This window comes from Schistocerca serialis, chromosome 1 (assembly GCF_023864345.2).
Source record: "Schistocerca serialis cubense isolate TAMUIC-IGC-003099 chromosome 1, iqSchSeri2.2, whole genome shotgun sequence".
In the NCBI taxonomy this organism is placed as follows: Eukaryota; Metazoa; Arthropoda; class Insecta; order Orthoptera; family Acrididae; genus Schistocerca; species Schistocerca serialis.
Genome location: NC_064638.1, coordinates 889,548,302 through 889,572,214, shown reverse-complemented (window position 1 = coordinate 889,572,214; position 23,913 = coordinate 889,548,302). Strand labels below are relative to the sequence as shown.

The 23,913-nt window shown below is 45.3% G+C and overlaps 1 protein-coding gene across 1 annotated transcript in view; it reads right to left on the bottom strand.

Moving 5' to 3' along the window:
* The window catches only part of LOC126411284 (matrix metalloproteinase-2-like), an 857,544-nt gene that overhangs the window by 298,769 nt on the left and 534,862 nt on the right, over positions 1-23,913 (bottom strand). The window contains exons 2-3 of the mRNA XM_050081353.1: positions 21,460-21,561; positions 10,244-10,431 (exon numbers count right to left, since the gene is read on the bottom strand). Coding sequence (XP_049937310.1) covers positions 10,244-10,431; positions 21,460-21,561 — 290 coding nt within the window. The remainder of the gene's footprint in view (positions 1-10,243; positions 10,432-21,459; positions 21,562-23,913) is intronic.

The window sequence follows — 23,913 nt, the reverse complement described above, 5'->3', positions numbered from 1 at the left end:
ACTCCTGAGCTTAAAGCGTTTTGTGTTTTAATGTTTTCTGAGACTGAATCTGTAATTTCAGTTCAACAAGCGTTTCTTTTAAAATCTGATTGTGATCCGTTATGCGACAAACACATCGATCCATGGTATAGTTAGTTCGAAACGACCGGACGTCTGTATAAAGGGAAAATCAATAGACGACCAAAACCGTCTGAAGAGGATGTTGTCCGTGTCAGAGCATTTTGCCTTCCTAGTCCTGAGAAGTATGTTCGGAAAGCAAATCTTGAACTTTAGTTGCAAAGACAACAGCGTGGAAGGTTTTAAGAATATGTTTACACATGCGCTCATATCGGTTACAGTTGGTACATGCTTTAAATCCAGATGACTATGTGTATGTTTTAACTTTGCGAGGGAAGTGCTGCAGTTGGAAGACGACTTTCTTGATGATGTGGCCATTTTTTATGTAAATGGGAAGTTAAATATCCATAACGTTCATATCTGGAAGTCAGAACATACTCACGAACTTGTACAATATGATAGAGATTCTGCAAAATTACTCGTAAACGTTTTCTGCGCTGCGTGCCACGCCACTGCATGGACCGTGTGGTTTCTTTTTTTTTTTTTTTTTTTTTTTTTTTTTTTTTTTTTTTTTTTTTTTTTTACACTGAAGCTACCGTTAACGGGGGTAGATATGTTGCAAAAATGGAGCTTTTCCCAAAGAAGGAAATCTGGAAACTTTATTTGGCAACAATATGGATCCCCTACCCATTGGAATTTATTTGTACGAAAATGGTTGAACGTTGACGTCCCTGACCGTTGGTTTGGTCGTAATGGTTGATACGGCAGAGGTCTTCTCTCGCTGGCTTGCACGTTCACCTGACTTCCACGCCGTGCGATGTCTTCCTTTGAGGCTTTATAAAAAATCATGTCTACTTTCCGCCACTACCTAATAATTTCCCAGAGTTGAGACAGAAAAATGGTTCAAATGGCTCTGAGCACTATGGGACTCAACTGCTGCGGTCATTAGTCCCCTAGAACTTAGAACTAGTTAAACCTAACTAACCTAAGCACATCACAAACATCCATGCCCGAGGCAGGATTCGAACCTGCGACCGTAGCGGTCTTGCGGTTCCAGACTGCAGCGCCTTTAACCGCACGGCCACTTCGGCCGGCTGAGACAGAAAATTGAAGACAATATTGCTTCCATTACTCCGAACTTGTTAATTAAAGTATGGGAAGAATTGGGTTTCGGTTAGATGTGTGCCGCATAACTAAAGGTGCACTTACTGAATTCTAAAGGCTGTAAGCTAAACTAAATAATTGGGGATTAATACTTTTGTAACTTAAATTGTAACGATCACGTAGATAATGTTGCGGGGAAAGCAAACCAGAAACTGTTATTTGTTGGCAGAACACTTGGAAAATTCAGCAGGTGTACTAAAGTGATTGCTTACACTATGCTTGTCCGCCCTGTAGGGACTATTCTGTGCGCTGTGGGATCTGCGTCAGATAGGATCGACGGAGGACATCTGAAAAGTTCAAAGAAGGGCCGCTCGTCTTTTACTATCGCGAAATAACGGAGAGTGCCACCTATATGCTCCCGAATCGGGGTGGCAATTACTAAAAGATAGGCGTTTTTCGTTGCGGCAGGATCTTCTCATAAAAATATTTTTTGGTACCCACCTAAATAGGGAGAAATGATTATCATAATAAAATACGAGGGTCACTCCAAAAGAAATGCACGTTATTTATTTTAAAATGCATCTTTAATTCTACATGTTTGAAAGTTTTACAGTGTGTAGATACATCCTTTAGGAACAATATTTTCATTTCTCCACATAATTTCCATCCCTCTCAACTGCTTTACGCCATCTTGGAACCAGCGCCCGTATACCCGCACTGTAAAATTCTAGACCAACCTGTTGGAGCCACTGTTTGACAGCATGCACCGCCTTGTTCCACGAAGAGAGTCTTTCAGTTTCCCAAAGAGATGATAGTCACATGGTGCCAGATCAGGACTGTAAGGCGGGTGTTTCAGTGTTGTCCATCTGAGTTTTGTGATCGCTTCCATGGTTTTTTGACTGACATGTGGCCGTGCATTGTCGTGCAACTGCAAAACATTCTGCTTTCGCCGATGTGGTCGAACACGACTCAGTCGAGCTTGAAGTTTCTTCAGTGTCGTCACATATGCCTCAGAATTTATGGTGGTTCCACTTGGCATGATGTCCACAAGCAAGAGTCCTTCGGAATCGAAAAATACCGTAGACATAACTTTTCCAGCAGAAGGTGTGGTTTTGATTTTTTTTTTTTTCTTGGGTGAATTTGCATGATGCCACTCCATTGATTGCCTCTTCGTCTCTGGTGAAAAATGATGGAGCCATGTTTCATCACCTGTCACAATTCTTCCAAGAAATTCATCTCCACCATTCTCGTGCTGTTCCAAAAATTCTCTGCATACCGTTTTTCTTGTTTCTTCGTGAGCCACTGTCAACATCCTGAGAACCCACCTGGCACAAACCTTTTTAACAACACTTTCGGTATTCTGCAAATACTTCCTTCCCCTATCCCAACGTAGCGTGACAATTCGTTCACTGTGATGCGTCTGTCAGCAGTCACCAATTCGTTAACTCTCTGCACATTGTCTGGAGTGTGTGCAGCACGAGGCCTGCCGCTGCGAGGACAATCCTCAATACTGCCGTGCCCGCTGTCATCACGTAACCTGCTTGCCCACCGACTAAATGTACTGCGATCGACAGCAGCATCTCGATACACCTTTTTCAACCTCTTGTGGATGTTTCCCACTGTCTCGTTTTCACAGCACAGGAATTCTATGACAGCACGTTGCTTCTGACGAACGTCAAGTGTAGCAGCCATCTTGAAGACATGCTGTGACGGCGCCACTCACGGGAACAGGTTGAACTAAGTTTGAAAACTTTCACACATGCAGAATGAAAACTGTATTTTTACAAAAATAGTGTGCATTTCTTTTGGAGTGACCCTCGTAAAACAAAGTCGCACAGAAAGATTTAAGTGTTAGTTTTTTCCACGTACTGTTCGAGAGTGAAGAACGTAGCTTGAAGGTGAATCGATGAAGCGTCTGCTAGGCAGTTAACTGTGTATTGCAGAGTAATCATAGAGATGTAAGGTGGCGATGAATTTAAACTCTTATAATATGCCATTGAAACCGGGACGTTCTGTCACGAGTACCCTGTATTTTTAGCGTGACCGAGTGCAGACGGAGCAGTGGACTGCGGCTGGAGAGCCCCGGCTGTTGCGTAGCTGGCGGGTAACAGGTGCTGCCCGCATCGGCGTGCAGTAAGAAGCGCGTCGATTCCTAAGCGAGAGCCGTGCCCCGTGTCCGGCGGTACGCGCCGCGCTGGCCACGCTACGTGACCGGCCTACCGCCGGCCGCCGCTGCTGCTGCTGCCTTCTGCGCGGCTGCCCTTGAGCCGCGCCGGCAGCTACTGACCCACGCAAAGGGCGCGCGGTCGTTGCCAGTAATTCCGGGACACGCGGAGAAATCAGCTCCCGTTCTGCTGCGCGAATAACTAGATGCAATGAGAATGCGCATCTCAGCGGTAAGGCCAGAATTCCACCTGTGAAGCAGCGACAGCAGGGAGTAGGGTTTCGGGCGGAAGAAGACCAGCAACGACAAGCGGCGAAGTTAATGCCAAGTAGCTGTTGATTCCAGAAGTAAATACGTATAGGATATACAATGACGGAAAACAATCGCGACACAAATAAATAATTTATGTAGAGCAATGGAATCTCAAGAATACATTTGTCTATGTAAAACATTCGATTATCATTGCAAGTTCACTGGTTAATGTAAGCGTGAGATAAGCCATTAGACATATGGCACTCTGGAACAAAAATGGCTCTGAGCACTATGGGACTAAGCTTCTAAGGTCATCAGTCCCCTAGAACTGAGAACTACTTAAACCTAACTAACCTAAGGACATCACACACATCCATGCCCGAAGCAGGATTCGAACCTGCGACCGTAGCGGTCGCGCGGTTCCAGACTGTAGCGGCTTTAACCGCTTGGCCACCTCGGCCGGCCACTCTGGAACATTAATAACCGGTGAAGCCGTCAGAATGTTGACTGCAAGCATGCAAACGTGCATGCATTGTGTTGTGCAGGTACCGGAAGTCAGTTTATGGGGTGGAGTTCCATGCCTGTTGCGCTTGGTGGGTCAGTACAGGGACGCGGTTACTGCTGTTTTGTGGATGACCCTGAAGTTGTCGCCCGATATTGTCCCATAGGTTCTCGATAGGGGACAGGTCACGTGATCGAACAAGACAAGGCAACATGTCGACACTCTGTACAGCATGTTGGGGTACATCAGCAGTATGTGGTCGAGGGTTATCCTGTTGGAAAACACCTCCTGGAGTGCTATTTATGAATGGTGTGGTGTCACCGCCAGACACCACACTTGCTAGGTGGTAGCTTTTAAATCGGGCGCGGTCCGGTAGTATACGACGGACCCGCATGCCACCACTGTCAGTAATTGCAGACCGAGCGCCGCCACACGGCAGGTCTAGAGAGAGACTTACTAGCACTCGCCCCAGTTGTACGGACGACTTAGCTAGCGATGCAACACTGACGAAGCCTCGTTTATTTGCAGAGAAGATAGAATAGCCTTCAGCTAAGTCAATGGCTACGACCTAGCAAGGCGCCATAGCAATTGATAGTTATCGTATGAAGCATGTCTCATCAAGAACGATGTATACAAATGATGGATTAAAGTTAAGTATTCCAGCAGCTACGTACTTTTCTTTGTAGCATTCATTCCGTATCCTGTTTCAGACCTCATGCCAGCCTGCTTGAGTTTAAGTGCGTGCCTTTCGGTTACCCGTCACTGTGGACTGGCTGTCTTGTCAGTCCACAACAAATGGCATCACAACAGGTCGAATCACCAGACTGACGCACAGATTTGCAGACATGGTGCGTGGAATAACAATGACGGTGCTCCTACTGTCATACGAAATCGCACCCCAGACCACCGCTCCAATTTAGATAGCCGAGTGGTTCTAGGCGCTACAGTCTGGAACCGTGCGACCGCTCCGGTAGCAGGTTCGAATCCTGCTTCGGGCATGGATGTGTGTGATGTCCTTAGGTTAGTTAGGTTTAAGTACTAAGTTATAGGGGACTGATGACCTCAGAAGTTAAGTCCCATAGTGCTCAGAGCCATTTGAACAATTTAGATACAGTGTGTCTAGGTTGTAGACAGGATTGCAAGCGCTCAGTTGACTTCCTTCTAACAAACACAAGTCCATCGGTGCCAACGAGGCATCTACATCTACATCTACATCTACATCCATACTCCGCAAGCCACCTGACAGTGTGTGGTGGAGGGTACCCTCTATCGGTTCTCCCTTCCATTCCAGTCTCGTGTCGTTCGTGGAAAGAAAGATTGTCGGTATGCCTCTGTTTGGGGTCTAATCCCTCTGATTTTATCCTCATGGTCTCTTCGCGAGATATATGTACGAGGGAGCAATATACTGCTTGGCTCCTCGGTGACAGTATGTTCTCGAAACTTCAACAAAAGCCCGTACCGAGCTGCTGAGCGTCTCTCTTGCAGAGTCTTCCACTGGAGTTATCTATCATCTCCGTAACGATTTCGCCATTACTAAATGATACTGTAACGAAGCGCGCTGCTCTCCGTTGGATCTTCTCTGTCTCTTCTATCAACCCTATCTGGTACGGATCCCACCCCGATGAGCAGTATTCAAGCAGTGGGCGAACAACTGTACAGTAACCTACTTCCTTTGTTTTCGGACTGCAGCTTTAATCAGAAATCGCAACAAACGTCAACCATGCTCTCAAACGAGCTCTCGCTTGACACCACGGAAGTCGCAAATGGCGGCTGTTTAGGGTCAGTGGAATGCGCGCTATCGTCTAGCTCGGAACTGTCCTTGAGGTAATCGATTTGTAACAGTTCGTTGAGTCATTGTAATGCCAACTGCTGCTCAAATTGCTGCTGCAGATGCAGTACGATGAACCAGAGCCATACGACGAACACGATGATCTTCCCTCTCGGTAGTGCTACGTGGTCGTCTGGGAGTCCGGTCTTCCCGTGCCTACCGCTGCCATCAATGGCGTGCAGTGGCTAAATTCCTACCACGTCTTTCTGCATTATCGAAGAAGGAACATCCAACTCGCCGTAGCCCTATTCACGACCTCGTTCAAAATCAGTGAGGTGTTGATAGTGGCGTGTATGTCACCATAAAGGCATTCTTGACTAACATCAACTCACTACGTTCTATCTCAAAGGTAATTAACGCTCACGACCGTTACAGTGTGTATTTAAAGCAAACCTGATTTGCATCCTCATAATCGCGCTACTAGCGCCACTCTTAATGACTGGCGCAAAATTTTAATAGATATTATCTTCCAGATGTAGAAATACGCCTACCAACTTTCGTTTATATCATACAACATACGTCTTTTTTCCGTCTTTGCATATGCAGGATGTTGCTGTCTGATCTGCAGAGCCGAGTCAGGTATTAAATCCTACGCCAGTGATGCGTTGTCTCTGTTTATGTTTGTGCTGCGAACTGCTTTCTGAATGCACGATTTTATTTTTGCTGTGGAACACCACAAAACAGAGGAAAACAGTCTGTGAAGTCTTCGTTCATAAGTGAGCTGCAGCCATGTGATGATTTGTCTCGCGTCATGGTGACTGACAAAGTACCTGTTCCATTTAAGGGATTTTGGAAGAGAATTTCTGAAGACAGATCAAATTAGAATAGTAGACATGAAGCTCTGGTCGTAACTTATGGAAGCTGTAAGTGAAATTATTTGAATTTCGGTTTGGTTCGAGGTGATGCGTAGTTATAGTAGCTAACATTTGTCTGTGGCGCATGCCTTTAGTATGGTGCTGGGAACAATAGGGGTAGTGGCAGTAGCAATAGCAGCAGCAGTAGGAGTTCTAGCAGATTTCACGTTGCTGGCACTCACTAACGCCGATTTACACAATACATAAGTGAATTGAAGATATTTGTTTTGTAAATAAAACCCGCCTTTTCTTGCTGCACTGTGTTTTATTTCTCACAGACGAGTTTCGCCTTTTTCACTTTAAGGCATCGTCAGTGGGATCTAGAACATTTAAAGATAATATAAAGCCGTGACGCGGAATACGGCAGATAGGACCTTTTGACCTCTGGCTGGAACTAGCGTGAGGTTCGTGAATATGCCAGTTTACGGTAAGAAGTAAAGTGAAACTCAGAATTCGTGAAATGAGACCGTCTCAACCTGAGTAGGAGACTTGTGACCTTTCCAACGGATTAGATTACAGAGGCTAATGTCTTGGTTGCACGTGACCAAGACATTGACTTCCATTTATTTATTTATTTATTTATCAAGGTTTGTGGGAGCGTACGAGTCAGAGCTACTTGGTCATGCAACGAACCAGTACACAGTTAACAGAATACTGATTAGAAATTTAATAAACAAAGATTTAAAGAACTAACAGAACAACAAAAAGCAAAGAGTTTACAAATAAATAACACATAACAGGAAAAATTTCTCAGCAACTCCAGGCAACCCTCTACAGAATACAAGGAGCGTGCCGTAAGCAAACCTTTTTAAACCTTGATTTCGGTACTTTGGGTTTATCACTCTTTTTTTTCAGTTACTCTGGCAACCTGTGAAAAACTAAACATGCTGACTCGCGCACACCTTTCTGTACTGAATTCAAGGAACTGTTATCCAAGTGCATATCGTTCTTCCGTCTAGTGTGCACAAAATAGCTGTTGTAGTTTCTTTTGAATGAGTCATTATTGTCAACAACAAATCACATTAGGAAATACTGGTACAGGGAGGGCAGAGTTAGATTTCCGAGAGACCTGAACAGCGGTCATCGCGAAATTCGCAAACTGACACCGCAGACCAGATTGGAGGCGGTTTCTTGGCTAAGATTATCCTTGCTGAATAGCTTCAAAATATAAGACCATGCGATATAATAGAGCGAGAGCGAACAGTTTAAATAAGTCTTCGAGTTTCACTGTCATCTAGTCATACACAGTTGTTCGCTGAGCGATCAGTAGAGATTGGCCTAGCCTCGTAATTCGGTTGCTATTATCTACTCCCGAATGTTGTGATCACTGTAAGTCTAGTGCCTTAAATGTACATGTCGAGAGTGGACAGCTGATAAATGTGTAAAGTAGTAGTGTCGTGTTTCCGTTATTGACGATGTCAAGAGAGTGCGGAGAGGATGATGAAAACCGGTGCCGGTAAAAAGCTTAGTGCTCTCCAAAAGTACCACGGGGACAGCCGAGCTTAACATCCCCATTCTAAGGGCCGATTACCGTCAGCAACGTCAGACGCCCTCAGTCGTGAGAGACAGCGAAAAGGTTTGGAATTTGGGCCAGGAAATTGGCACAAATTCTGTTGATCGGGAGTTTTACACCGAAATTTGTCTAGGCGGCTAAACGTTGACGGCGAGAAATTCTTCCACCATCAGTTTGCGATTGGAACAAGTCGGGATATGGGGAAATGATTCTCCGGAGGAAATAGCCGAGGAAGTGTGTATAGGAGGCACTGTGATTAAGTGGCCCGTATCTCTGTGCGATATCATCTTTTGGCTGGACAGAAAGATCACGAGTCAGTGGGAAGACGGATGAATGGAGGAGGTAAACAACAAACTCGGTCAATGAAACTGACCACCCAGGCATGCGAACCCGATGCATGTGATGGGATGAAGTGATGCTCACCAGGTTACGAATAGGACATTGTACACTGACAGAGTTTCCTCCTCTGGCAGAATGCTCCACCAGTACCTGTAGTTTGCGGATGTAACACATTTTAACTGCATATGTTTCGTATTGTGCTGCCCTCTGCTTGGGTGGAAACCTGTCCAGTATCCTAGCTGACTACGGCAACTGTGCAACACAGATTCTAAAATTTTCTTAAGCGCCGGGTCTTCTGTGTAAATGGAGAGGATGTCAATAAAGTTTGATGTATTCGGCCAGTTTTTGTTTCAGTAAGTGGTAAATTTTAGCATTTTTATTCAGGTGATTCTCCTTAAATTAAGTAACGTATCAAGTTAATCTAATCATCTACTAAGAAAATAGTTTGGGTAGAAACAATAACACTCAAATGAAATTTTTCATGTGCTCTCCATTTTCATTTAAGGGTAATAGACCTGTTAATCATCTTGGTTCACTTTTCAAGAAAAATTTTATGGGTCTTAGTAACGTAGCTTTTAGATGCCCTAAACTCATCTCTAATTAAACACCCACGGAGAAAGCAGGAAACATAAAATTATGAAAGCGGTTCTTTTGTGTGTCGTAAGGACGTTATACCAAGCAATTGGTGGATTTTAATAAATGACTAGGTAACTGAAAAACTGATTTTATCAGTGATGAACCATATAACTGTGTCGACATAGTGAGATTTTATGGTAATCTTGTGGCGATGCGGACGAGTTATAACTCGGTCCGAGGTTATAAACTTCAAACTGGTAAATTTATGATCTCTCTGTACTGGATCTCTTCTTTCCGTTGACTTCCGTTCCTATGCAGCTGATTTTGAGCTGGAAATTGGACAGAAGTATTCTATCTTCCAAATTGTACGAAATGATAGAGCGAACTTCTCTTATCAGCACATATTTATTCGTGCAACATTTGCAGCTTGGAAATACCTCAACGTTGTGTGTCTGCCGTACGACAATGGACATTACATGCGCTATATACATCAGATTTCACAGATCACATAGCAACCTAACTAACTTCTTCGGTTCGTTTCGTGACGTCCATACTCCATAGAGCACAGCGTAACTCCAAGGCGGGGTCGGCTGCAAGAAGAAACCACCAAACCAGCAAGTGCCGCAAAGCGTGAGCCATTGCCAGCACACACACACACACACACACACACACACACACACACACACACATATATATATATATATATATATATATATATATATATATATATATATATATATATATATTACGAAATAAAATATTGGAAAATATTTCACGACTTCATCGATACTAACAACATCGCGCATCCTATCACTTCAGGGAACTAATATGGTAGAACCACAATAGCCAGACAGTCTACAGAGAGTTGCTAATACTCGTTCCTGGACAATCGTCGTAACAATTTCGCTTGCGAGTACAGACATCGCTCAAAGTTTGAGATGTGTGTGTTGATATCCAGCAAGGGAGCTGACGGTAGTGCTGCTGAGCGACCCATCGTTAGCGCCCCCGGCACTGACAAGGTACTGGCTGGCAGGTGTAGCGGGCCGGCACGTACCTCCAGGTGAGGTTGGTGGTGGGCCAGACGTTGCCCTGCAGCGAGTAGCGCTTGTGCCGGTGTTTGCGGCGGCCCCAGCGCAGCGTCTGCTCCCGGTACGGCACGTCGGCCACGGCGCAGCGCGGCCTCTGCAGCAGCCGGCGCGTCTCCTCGTCCAGCTCGCCCGTCACCGGAATGTGGCCGTACCTCTGCGACACACACCACACCAGGCTGTAACAACTGCGAGGCCCGTGTTACGACAAAGAAACAGGGAACAACAAAAGTGCTGCTAGTCGCCTGACAGTGAATTTCGGATACGGCAAAATACACTGAGGCGACAAAAGACGCGGGATAACGTTTTTAGCGTTTTAGTAACAGCATCAGTTTTTTCCTCCATCGTTTTCAAGCATACCACGTCATCAAGAGGCACATTCGCAAGCACATGTTTGTAAACACTTCAATGACGCTTTTGTACAAAAACATCTGTGAAGTGTTTAAAAACATGTGCTTGCGAATGTGCGTCTTGATGAAGTGGTATGCATGAAAATGATGGAGGAAAAAACTGATACTGTTACTAAAACGTTACAAACGCTTTTCTTGGATTATTTGGAATATGCATTTCATCTCATACAAGAGAACAAATAAATCATGTATTACGACGAATTACACCTGATGATGGACCCACAGAGTCCGAAATGCATCGTGTACTGTGTAGACTGGCAATGGCAAGGAAGGCGTTTCTGAAGAAGAGAAATTTGTTAACATCGAGTATTGATTTAAGTGTCAGGAAGTCTTTTCTGAAAGTATTTGTATGGAGTGTAGCCTTGTATGGAAGTGAAACATGGACGATAAATAGTTTGGACAAGAAGAGAATAGAAGTTTTCGAAATGTGGTGCTACAGAAGAATTCTGAAGATTAGATGGGTAGATCACATAAGTAATGAGGAGGTATTGAACAGAATTGGGAAGAAGAGGAGTTTGTGGCACAGCTTCACTAGAAGAAGGGATCGGTAGGTAGGACATGTTCTGAGGCATCAGGGGATCACCAATTTAGTACTGGAGGGCAGCGTGGAGGGTAAAAATCGTAGAGGGAGACCAAGAGATGAATACGCTAAGCAGATTCAGAAGGATGTAGGCTGCAGTACGTACTGGGAGATGAAGAAGCTTGCACAGGATAGAGTAGCATGGAGAGCTGCATCAAACCAGTCTCATGACTGAAGACCACAACCACAACCGAATAAAACACGAAAAATTGTGACTGAAGGCGTTTTTCAATTCATACCTCGAGTGCACTGAGTACAGTCTTGTTTGAAGCTGCAAAATACGGATAGAATCCTATTGACTTCATCCCTAAGTGACTTACATTGCTGTATTCCTTTCTTGTCTTGCTTTTGTTTTATTTTCTTCATTTCTCGATCAAGTGAAGGATTCCCTCTGTTACGAAATGTTTCCTAGTATCTACATTTGTCTATTCAAATTTAGTGATTGCCGTTTTCTAGGATGTCCATTCCTCTCCAATTGAAATGCCTACGGTCATGTTCATACACCTATTTTTACTATGCAATATCTCATTATACCACATTTTTACACATTGATTCTTCCTGAAGATGCTCTTAAAATTCAGGCTTCTCTCCACCATTACTAAATTGTTAGCTCAGTCTATATCTGCTTGTGTGGTCGCCTTAGAATCCAAAACCTGATATCGGTATATCTGTCTCATATTGATGTAACTCAGCTGACTATAATTCTGTACTCCGTCTCTTCATTTTTTGTTTCTGATGTCTGCATGTATATCTGAACTATTGTTGTTGATTTTCTGTCGATTCTGCTGAGAGTGATTCTGTCAGTAAGCTGTTCACACCAACTCTCACTGCCCCACTTTTCTATTCAAACAAAGCGCACTCGCGTTATTCCAGTTTTCACTGCTCTTGGCAGTACCCGACATTCATCTTACTAGAAACTAGTATTTTCTTCCCTTTCCACTGCACTGACTCCTACTGTATCTAGACACAGCTATACGTTTCCCTATTATTTTCCTTACCACACTCAAACCTCTGATCTTCCACGCTCCGACTCGTAGAGCCGGCCGCGGTTGCCAAGCGGTTCTACGCGCTTCAGTCCGGAACCGCGCGACCGCTACGATCGCAGGTTCGAATCCTGCCTCGGGCATGGATGTGTGTCCTTAGGTTCGTTAGGTTTAAGTAGTTCTAAGTTCTAGGCTACTGATGACCTCAGATGTTTAAGTCCCATAGTACTCAGAGCCATTTGAACCATTTTTTTATTACTCGTAGAATGCCATGCTTTCGGTAGTTATTCAATCTCTTTCTCATAATCATGCTTCCCTTGCAGTTCCCTTCCGGAAATCCGAACGGGAGACTAATGCGAAACCTTTTGCTAACATGATCCTTTTTTCAGCTGCAGGCCACGTGTCCTGTGGATACAATTTTTGACGTTTTTATGCAGCTGTTCCAGTTGCCCTCTGCAGCCTCATGATCAATGGTGATACTTCCAATTTTAGGGCCAGTTTCCTACCGGAAGGGCATGGCAGTGTCTACAATCTCTGTCTGCTCCTGCACCCCCTTTGACAGGGCCGTTGGGAGAATGAAGGAAGTTGTTGATAATTTTTACGCCAAATTTAAGCAGTGGCTGGGATCGATCCCGGAACCCCGGACATACTGATTAGACAAAGACGATACCCATAAACTAAGGTCTAAAGGCCAGTATGGAAAACTCAATAAGGGCCCGAGATCGTACGGATCGAGACCTTGACTAATACTTCGCCACTACTTCTTCGGAGATGAGACGAAGGAACGTTTCGAACTGAAAAGTTATTTTAGGTGATAGAAGTAAGTATATCTCCGGGTATAAAATTAGGAAATATAGGGAAAGCTGCTGCCTCTCGCGAACGGAACCTGCTCCTGGCGCCCGCCTTCCTCGTAGTACGCCAGTGAAGAAGAGCAGGGGGCCGTGTCGGTGGCGCCCGCAGCACTGCTCGAGTTGATGTGGGTCCTGCAGGGTAAGGGCCAGGAGAAGGGGGTGGGGTGAGGTTGGTGGTGCGAAGGGCGCTGCCTGTCTGCCCCCGGGGCACGCAGACGTGTCGTGCGCACGGACACGCTCTCACCGCCCCCCGCTCGCTCAGCGAGCGCCTGGCTGCCATCCTCAACGCGCAAGCCCACCCAAACGGCCAACACTAGCCGTAACATCTTCATGGCTTTCCGAAAAACAGACACGGCTACTATAGCGATATTTAAGTTCACCTTACGGTACCCTCGATTTTTACATTTCCGGGAGCGTACGTACCTATGAGAGTGAACCAGTGTCCTACACATACTCGCGAAGAGATCGTGAAAGATTTGAGTTCACACGAAGGCTTACCGCCTGTTGTTCTTCCCATGGATCATTTGCAGTTGGAACAGTAAAGTGGTTAAGAGATAATGTCACACAAACTACCCTCCTTCGCATACCATAACGTAGCTTGTGGAGAGCAGATGTATATGTAGATGTAGATGTGGAATGTCGGTCACACCACTAAAAGAGCACAGCGGTCGCTATGGATCGCTGTAAATGGCTGGATCGCTGCACCTGTCAGACGGTTGTATGCTGTCAGCGCAGTAAGCTGTGGAGACATCACAGAATGGGCGAAAGGAGCTATCACATTTGAACGTGCCCGTGACCACGCTCTGAATGCCGTAGTCCAATTTGTTCTTGGATAAACGTGGACCGCTCAACGCGTCTGCGATGCACCAGTAGCAGCGATGTAAGAGTAACACGGGAGAAGAAACTGATTCTGAAAAGATCCTAAACGACTGGGAAGAGAGACGGGTGTCACGCTATCTCAACGACTATCGGTTTGAAACCCTATCCGAAGGAAATTGGATGTAATGGAAATTTTGTGCTCACAGCAAAACCTAATGTTGCATTTCTTCCTTGAGCCAACAACACAGAAACTGACCGAAGGCGTGTGGCGTGATCCGATGATGCGCAGTTTTCTACCCTTTTGCAAGAGATTCAAGGCGTGCAGTACACCGTCGACCCGATGAAGTGCTTACCCCGCAGTGGACGTCGAGGGTGTAGCTCAGACCGGAGGTAGTTTTCTTATGTTTTGGGGGCGTTTTTCGTAACATGAATTTGGCATTCTCATTCAGCTCACTGTGAACGTGAACCATGATGCTTACTGCAAGTCTCTCGGTCACCAGAGATCGTCCAACCTTCGACGTCTTCATGATGAATATGCTGTAGGTACTGCTCTCTTCCAAGATGACAACAGCCGTGTTCAGAAGGCTGAAAGCATACGTTTCTGGTTTGAAAAACCTCATGCATGCTATTATAAACCTCATGCATGCCTGATATTCACCGTATCGTAATCATGTAGTAAATATCTGGGACTATTTGGAATACGAAGTGAAACGTGGGAATGAAAATCCTCCCAATTTGGAGTCTCTTTGATATCTAACAATCGATGAATGGCTTCAGTTGAAGGAACCTGTATACTGTCTCGCTCGTCGAACTGTGTTTATTATCAAAGCCAGAGACAGTTCAAAAATGGCTCTGAGCACTATGGGACTTCTGAGGTCATCAGTCCCCTAGAACTTAGAACTACTTAAACCTAACTAACCTAAGGACATCACACTCATCCATGCTCGAGGCAGGAGTCGAACCTGCCACCGTAGCGGTCGCGCGGTTCCAGACTGAAGCGCCTAGAACCGCTCGGCCACACCGGCCGGCTGCTAGAGACAGTGTTACAGGGTTTTAACACGATGTCTGATCGGAGTGAATTTTTGTCCAGTGTGCTTACGTTAAATAATTGCTTTTCACTGATTTCTTAGGCTGAAGGGTTCAGAGCTGGAAGAAGCTATCATCTGAATCGGATTGTGGGAACAAAGTCTTTCGCGACGGCACTTATATGTAAAAACATTCTAGGCTTTCTTGCCGCGTCAATTCGGGATTATATCTCAAGCTTTCGACGATTATCTCCATCGTCATCGTCAGGAGAAACTGACTGTCTCCACTGCTGCTGTGGTAGCCTTTTTTTTTTTTTATAGCCCATGGACGGCTTCTGATTGGTCGGCTTGTGATTGGTCGGCGATTACGTACTGCTATCGCAGACGGTGTCAGTGTGAGTGCCGGTGGCGCCGCCGCTTCCGTTGGAACGTAAACCTTGGAAGGAACGTCTCTGCTGCTTCTCTGCATCAAGCTCTCGTTTCCATGCACAGCTCATATGGTATCCGCTATTTTGGTTAAAGTTCTTTTGGCTCATTCTTATTTCAACAGCCTCCTTAATAACAGAATTCCAGTACGTGGAGGCATGGGACAAATTTTTGTTTCATCGAACAGCAGCAGTCAAGACAGTCAGTTGCTCTTGACGATGACGATGGAGATAATCGTCGAAAGCTTGAGATATAATCCCGAATTGACGCGGCAAGAAACTACGGACGGAGGTAATCGTGAAAGCTTGAGATTTTATCCCGAATTGACGCGGCAAGAAAACCGAGTATGTTTTACATATGAATCGGATTTTAATGAGGCGAGGAGTTTACTGTCTATTGGGAACTAGCTTGATAGACGGCCTCGCCTCTAGGACACGCTCGTTGTGCCCAGCTGTGTAGTAGCCGGTGGTCGGAACAGTCCTCCCCCGAGCACCATCACCTAAGGGTGCTCGCTTTGTGCACAGGATATAATGCACTGCGCTCCCCTAGATCTCATAAAGTTTGGAATATATCGACGCAATACTGTAAGGATATTGTCACTTCTCTGCCTCCCACTTCACCGCCCCCAACCTCGAACCGCCTTTATATTCGCGAATCAGAAGTTGGCGTATCAGGTCTCTGCATGAAACATAGTAGAAGCCATCTGCTGGTGTTTCAGAACAAGCTTAGAACCTCTGTTCAGAAGGGCTGTTGACGAACATGCACGAAATCGTTGGTTTCATAAAAATCATTCTTTCTTTCCAAGCATTTATTACATCATACGGAACCTGCTGTTCTCATGATATGGCAAAGTTATTTTATTTTACTTCCACCGTCGGACGCCCTTCTTCTCCCTATAGGCAAGTCCTGCTCGACATCTGCCTCGGAATCGTGTAAATTTTATTGTGTGTGTTATTATACTTTAACTGTTTCTATGTCGTATTTTAAGAGGTGGAAATTAAGGTTCCTAATAACCATTCTCTGTTTGGCCAATGTACCTGATTGACGACGATTAGACCCTGGTTAACTTCCCTGTCTCGCAGACCAGTGCGCTGTGCATTAAGCTACACGAACTGCTCGCTGTGCATATTAAAACGCGTTGAACAGTGTAACGTAACATATCTGCGGAAAGCTGCAGTAGTATGATATATTGGTTTGTGACTATTCTGTAAGCCACTTGACACTTGAGCTTGTTTTAAATAAAAACGTACATGTGATATCGCCAGCTGGTGACTGTAGACGCAAACCAGAAAAAGATTCTTTGTCAGGCACTGAAGGAGTGTCGGCGTACTGGGAACGGCGCGAGTAAAAATGTATCTCTGAAGGGACACATCTACATATGATGTGTGACATGAGCGAGTTATTACTCGTACGACGACAGTGGAAAGGGCTTATATGTATTTCGCAGAATATGAATCAGAGCTCGTATAGAAAAGTGTTTAATCACGAGTTCGTCGCACTCTGTTCATATTGTGTAGTTCGTGCACGGTCTGTCACTACATTGTTGTTAAATCTAAATAGTTTGAAAAGGAAGGAAGATTATAGACGTCGTAGACCACCAAGTCATTAAAGACGAAGCTCAAGTTCGTGAAGGATGGTCAATGGAATCCGCCCATGTCCCTTTCAAAGGAACCATTCCACCATTTAGAAATATCACGGAAAACCTAAATCTGAATGGCTGGACGGGGATTTGAAGCGCTGTCCTCCCGAATACGATTGGGCCACCACCTTCTGTAAAATGTTCGCATCGTCTCCAGAAACACTAGTCTTGGTAAGACACACACGGTACTCGCGTTTTCAATGAAGACAGCGATGTTGGCTTGGGTGTGGGTAACGCCTGTGTTCAAGGCAACCAGCAAGACACAAAAGTATGTCGGGTACGAGGACTGCGAGGCGATAAATTCTGCAATTTTGGTAACACAAATGGCTCTGAGCACTATGGGACTTAACATCTCAGGTCATCAGTCCCCTATAACTTAGAACTACTTAAACCTATCTAACCTAAGGACATCACACACATCCATGCCCGAGGCAGGATTCGAATCTGCGACCGTAGCGGTCTCGCGGTTCCAGACTGAAGCGCCTAGAACTGCCCGGCCAAACTAATTTCAATCAAAGTTATTACTTTTAACATAATCACACTTAACGGTGGTACTTCGTGTTTATAGTAATGAAACGGACAAGGTGCGGCCGGCCGGAGTGGTCGAGCGGTTAGAGGCGCTACAGTCTGGAACCGTACGACCACTACGGTCGCAGGTTCGAATCCTGCCTCGGGCATGGATGTGTGTGATGTCCTTAGGTTAGTTAGGTTTAAGTAGTTCTAAGTTCTAGGGGACTTACGACCACAGCAGTTGAGTCCCATAGTGCTCAGAGCCATTTGAACCATTTGGACAAGGTGCGCCAGTTGGTGAAATGTAAATAATGTACAACAAAATCATTTTATTTTCAAAAAATCTCCTGTTTTTGATCACAGTTAGCCTTTACGAAACACAATTGCAAAACAGCATATTCCTTTCGATGTTAAAACTAAAATAAAAAACATAACTTACTCATAACATTAATGAAAATCACGCTTCTTGTAGTGGCCATTTTCGCAGCAGCTGTATATAAATTGCAATTGTGCAGCAAGAAAAAGGCATTTTCTTTGAAACAACTGCAATTTAATGAAAATCTCATGTTTGTTCGTCCGGGGTTCTAGTTATTGCACAGGGACAAGCAGAACATCGGTAGGGATAGTGGTAGTGCTGAAGAGCATGTTGTTTACTGGCAGATACCAGTCTAGCGGTGCTTCGGCTGTTTGCCCACGGCCACGCAACGCTCTGGAGAAGAGCCGCCCCTGTGAGCGGCCGTGACTGAGGGCTTGAACAGGGAGAGATTGTTATGCGACGTGGCCGGTGGGAGCCACATTAGCAGTGTCTTGTCTGACCTACCAGCAGATGCTGAAGGACTGCACACCAGACTTAGCAGTGAAGTTTCTCCCCTGAACAAGTTTTCTCTGAAGTTTGTTGTGTCTATGTTCTGGAGTCTCATTATCTAGTTTAGAGTATTCCTCTTGTCAATAAAATTATTTGCTAATACGTTTAAGTTGCCCTCTTCTGCCACGCTGCAAGGCACAAAAATTTCTTGGTAAGGAATGTCCTCTCTGAAAGCGACACAGCGTTAACGTACGAGGGTTGCCCGGATATTAATACACCGCATTTTTTTTCTCAGCCGAAAATAATTCTGCGAATGCCAAACGTTGCGTATGTATTACCTGAAGTCTCCTGAGTGAGCGTGCCAAGTTTCCGTCACTTCCGACAGATAGCGTAACTACAGGACAGTTTCAAAATGGTGTCTGTAGGTGCTGTACATTACAAGCAACGTGCCATCGTTGAACTTCTCACTGCAGAGAAAGAAACTGTGGGGAATATTCACAAACGCTGTGCAAAGTCTATGGAGCATCTGCTGTCAACAGAAGTACAGTTAGTCTGTGGGCGAGGTCATCAGAAGGCTGTTCGGTGGAGCTCCACGATTTGCAGCGGTCGGGGAGACCATCCACGGCTGTCACACCTGACATGTTGCAGCGAGCTGACGTTGATTCGCGAGGACAGTCGCATTCGTGGAAGACATTTTGAGGAGGATGAGGAGGTGATCCACAGTGAAGCAGTGGCTCCGCCACCAGGACAAGGATTGGTACCGACAGGGCATACACGCCCCTGTTTCACGCTGCAGGAAGACCATACACGGGATGGAGATTACGTGGAAAAACAGGATATGAAGCTAAAACACCATGTTGTATGTTGTATGTTAACCGGGGACCTAGAAACGACGGACATGCTCCGTCCCCACTGAAGCCGCAGTGGTCCACAACCCCACGACGATTACCGCAGTCCACTTCACCCCACTGCAGCCCCACACCGAACCGAGGGTTATTGTGCTGTTCGGTTCCCGGTGGACCCCCCCCCCCCAAGGAACGTCTCACACCAGACGAGTGTAACCCCTATGTTTGCCTGGTAGAGTGATAGTGGTGTACGCGTACGCGGAGACTTGTTTGCGCAGCTATCGCCGACGTAGTGTAGCTGAGGTGGAATAAGGGGATCCAGCCCGCATTCGCCGAGGCAGATGGAAAACCGCCTAAAAACCATCCACAGACTGGCCGGCTCACCGGACCTCGACACAAGTCCGCCGGGCGGGTTCATACCGGGGACCAGGCGCTCCTTCCCACTCCGGAAAGCAGTGCGTTAGACAATTGTTGAAGAAAAAATTGCGGTGCCTTACTTTCTGGGCAACCTTCGTAGCTTCTCCTATACCTGCAAGCTCCGTGTCTAGATGGATTGTCAGTTTGTCAGTAGCGTACTCTTTTTGAGGAGCGCCGTTATTGTGAAAGTATCTGTTATCCTGTAGCAAGTCAATAATAAGCGCCAGGTGTACCTCTGACCCGTCTGGCCAGAGGATGGAGCTTGGAGACCCTTCTGCGGAGCCATTCCGTGTGTGATATCCTGGTTCCAGGAGGCAAGATAAACCCTCCCCGTCCGCCCCCGCCGCCCCCCCCCCCCCCCCCGCCGACTCTTGTGGCGCATTCTTCACAATATATCTACATTGCAGCTTCGCACAGTGAAAAAAGTTAGTTTCATTGTGGACACTGAAAACTTCTGAAAAAAATTGAAAAACTCAGATACATTGCCTGGTGAAAAAAGGGAAGCATCTAGAACATACGGTAAAAATGACTTTGTACAAGTAGACGCCATCGCCACGTTGCAAACCTCTATGTAACAAGAACAACGGCCACCAGAGTGCATTAGTATTGTCCATGTTTAGTGTTGTTACCAGGTTTGGTAGGCTATAAAATGGCCGTGAACAGCGTCAGATGCTGCGTGATCACTGTGAATAAAACGGGGATGCCACGTACCCGTGTGAGGCAGCGTTATCCGCATCTGACAGAGTTTGAAAAGGGCCTCATTGTGGATCTCCAGCTGGCCAGATTGTATATTAGTGCTGTATCTGGATATATAGTGCATGTAGATGTGACAGTGGCCCGATGTTGGACTCCACGGGACCGTGAGGGCAGGCATACTCATCGTCAAGGTACCGGTCGACCACGTCTGATCACAACAAGAGAAGATGGCCGCAGTGTGCACCAAGCACATCATGACCCATTCACATCAGCGCCTGCCGTCTAGAGTGATGCCATGACTTGGAAGCATGGACCTTCTATGTATGACATCGCAATCTGTTCAATTCTGCACTACCTCGGCTGACCATCGTCGGCGATTACGGAGGCGACCTGGGAAGGGGTCCCGTTACTCCAGTGTATTCGAGAGGCACAACTGTGTTACGCCTGGCGTGGTTGTGTGGGGACCCGTCGGGTGTGACCACTGCTGCTAGTGAATGAGGGAAGTCTAGTGGCACAGACAGGTCATGCGTTACCTCTCAAGCGACAGTATCATGGTGTTATTTTTCAGCAAGACAATGCTCGTCCGCATTTGGCTCTACGGCCTGTCTGCGTGATGTTGAGGTACTCCCTATGCCTGTCCTCGATATAAGATGTGCGAGAAGAGTTCGGATGTCAACTCCGTCCCGGTGCCAGTATGCAGGACACCAGTGACCAGTTACAACAGTTTAGACCATCTTGCTGCAGAAGGGGGTGCAACGGATTTACTACACCATTCCCAAACGAATCATGGCATGGATCCAGGCCAGCGAGGGTGCAACGTCGTACTGATAAGTGTGTTTATAAAGCCAAGTTCTTTGGTAATTTGACTCGAATTTGTAATTATTGAAATAACATCACATAAGCTCTTATCCGTGAACTCTCATTTCGTTTTCTCCTCCCCTGCTGGGTGCTTCATGTTTTTTTTTTTCTGGCCTTGTAAATTTCTCTAGTGCTGCCGCTTGAGTGTGGTTGTGTACTAGACAACTATTATGTTGAAGTGTATTCCCATTTTGCTTGCCGGTTGAACATAGGACGGCAAACACTTCCCACGGAGTAGTGTGCCTAACTTTTGCTTATTATCCCCCCTGTCCTAGCGGCGCCTGACGCTGCAGACATTGGACAGACAGCAGAATGACTCACCTGCAGTTCGCGCAGCGCGTCTCGGAGCTGCTCCTCGGTGCGCAGGTTGCCCGTCTCCTTGTCCGACTGAGGCAGGTAGCCGTAGCGCATCAGGTAGTTTTGCTGTCAACACACAAAAAGGCACCCGTCACTCACTGTCCAGCACACATATCACATGTACACATATATACATCTATATTTAATGTAGTTTAGAAATGGGCATGAAAGGTGGACCAACCAGTTTTTGCAACTTCAAAAATGTTTAAATGTGTGTGAAATGTTATGGGACTTAACTGCTAAGGTCATCAGTTCCTAAGCTTACACACTACTTAACCTAAATTATCCTAAGGACAAACACAACCATGCCCGGGGGAGGACTCTAACCTCCGTCGGGATCAGCCGCACAGTCCATGACTGCAGCGCCCTAGACCGCTCGGCAAATCACGCGCGGCTTTGCAACTTCATTAACACTCCCAACACCAACATATTTTCAGTAACGTTTGTTACCAAGGGGAGGGGGAGGAGGTTGACTTTATTTCCACCCTAATAAAATTTACAAAAAAAACATGAAATTTGTTAGTATTGGTTAAAAACGGTCTTGGTCGCAATTTTAGTTTTTTATTTTTCAACTATGCGCTTCGCCTTATTTAGGCATCTTCAGGTTATCTTAATTTGATATTTCTTAGAAGGATCCTTTAGTCAGTGTAGCCAAAGGGCGTCGTCGAATATACCAGGCCAACATCGCCTTCGTTAAACTCAGTAAAACCTTTTCTATTCTGTTACTCGCTCCTGTGACCGGGAACGCGTTATGCAGGTCTTGGAGTCACTCGCGTCCATCTAGAAAAGTTTTTACTGAGTTTAACGAAGGCGATGTTGGCCTGATAGTTTCGACGATATCTTTTGGCTACACTGACTAAAGGATCGTTCTAAGAAATATCAAACTAAGATAACCTGAAGATGCCTAAATAAGGCGAAACGCGTAGTTTAAAAATAAAATAAAAACTAAAATTGCAACCAAGACTGTTTTTAACCAATACTGTTAAGCACTGGTTTGCTGTATGCCGCCGGCCGAAGTGGCCGTGCGGTTAAAGGCGCTGCAGTCTGGAACCGCAAGACCGCTACGGTCGCAGGTTCGAATCCTGCCTCGGGCATGGATGTTTGTGATGTCTTTAGGTTAGTTAGGTTTAACTAGTTCTAAGTTCTAGGGGACTAATGACCTCAGCAGTTGAGTCCCATAGTGCTCAGAGCCATTTGAACCATTTTTTGCTGTATGCCACATATGGATTGGAAGAATTTCAAATTTGTTAACTGTTGTTGACTGATATTAACAACATTCTTTTCAGAATGGTTGTAGCGTGTTTGTGGCGTTCAGAGAGTGAAAATATCTTTTAGCACACTTTTAGAACACCAATGCACTTTCAGCAACATGTAATACCAAGGGCGTGGTACTTTATGACCACCATAAAGAGATATTGATGTGTAAGTCGGGTCCTGAATCTGAAAGCATCGAATACGACGTTTATCGTGAAAAGTTACTTGTACTACTGGCACTTAAATTTGTGGGTTAAGTTTCACTGAAAAATTTAAAACACTTAAGGAATCTTGTAGAAGATTAAAATATAAAAAATAAATATTTTTTCAAAATTTTGAAACATAAAGTACCTAACTAGGACCCTCTCTTGGTATTGCGACTGTTAATCAGTGGGATACCGGCATCGACATTTTTTCTTTAAAAAAAAAAGGAACTGTGTCATGACAGTAAAGAGTGGAAATACATAAAATTTAAGTGGGAAATCCGAGTTCGAGTCCCGATCCGGCACAAATTTTCTTGTCGTCATTCCATTCTACAGCTGATGGTTGTCCTCATTCGTAATTGCCAATTCATTTAATGTATTACACAAAACGGGGTGGTCTCTATGATGTTGTTGCCGCTGTTTGAATCGTGTGCCTCCGGAACTTTATTCAGTTTATAATAGAAGAGATAACGGTCGCAGGGCACCATGACCACTTCCAGTGCATAGAAAGAGTGGACTCGTCTAGGTCACTCTTTTATTTTGTTTGCTAAACTGTTTCTACCCATATTTTTAGGTCATCCTCCGATCCATTAAATGCTAAAATGGAAACAAAAGGGTGTGCGACAGAACAAAGACAGTCGAAAAGTGACATAAAAATGCAACAGTGGCAGTATGCAAAATAAAAATAAAACAGTGCGAAGTAGGTCATACTGAATTACCGCAAACTGCAAATTGTGAATTAGCAAAGATACAGTTTAAACTGCTTAATTTATGGAAACTGAACTACCAAGGAAGTTACACGTACATTTTGATGCGGCTTCTGCGTCCTTATATACTAAAAAACACTTTCGCAATAAGCTAACAGTTTAAAGGAAAAACCTAAGAAAAATAAAGTTTAAAATTACATATACACATGTAATTTTAAACTTTGGTGGTTTTAGCTGAATCTTTGTGAACTGGG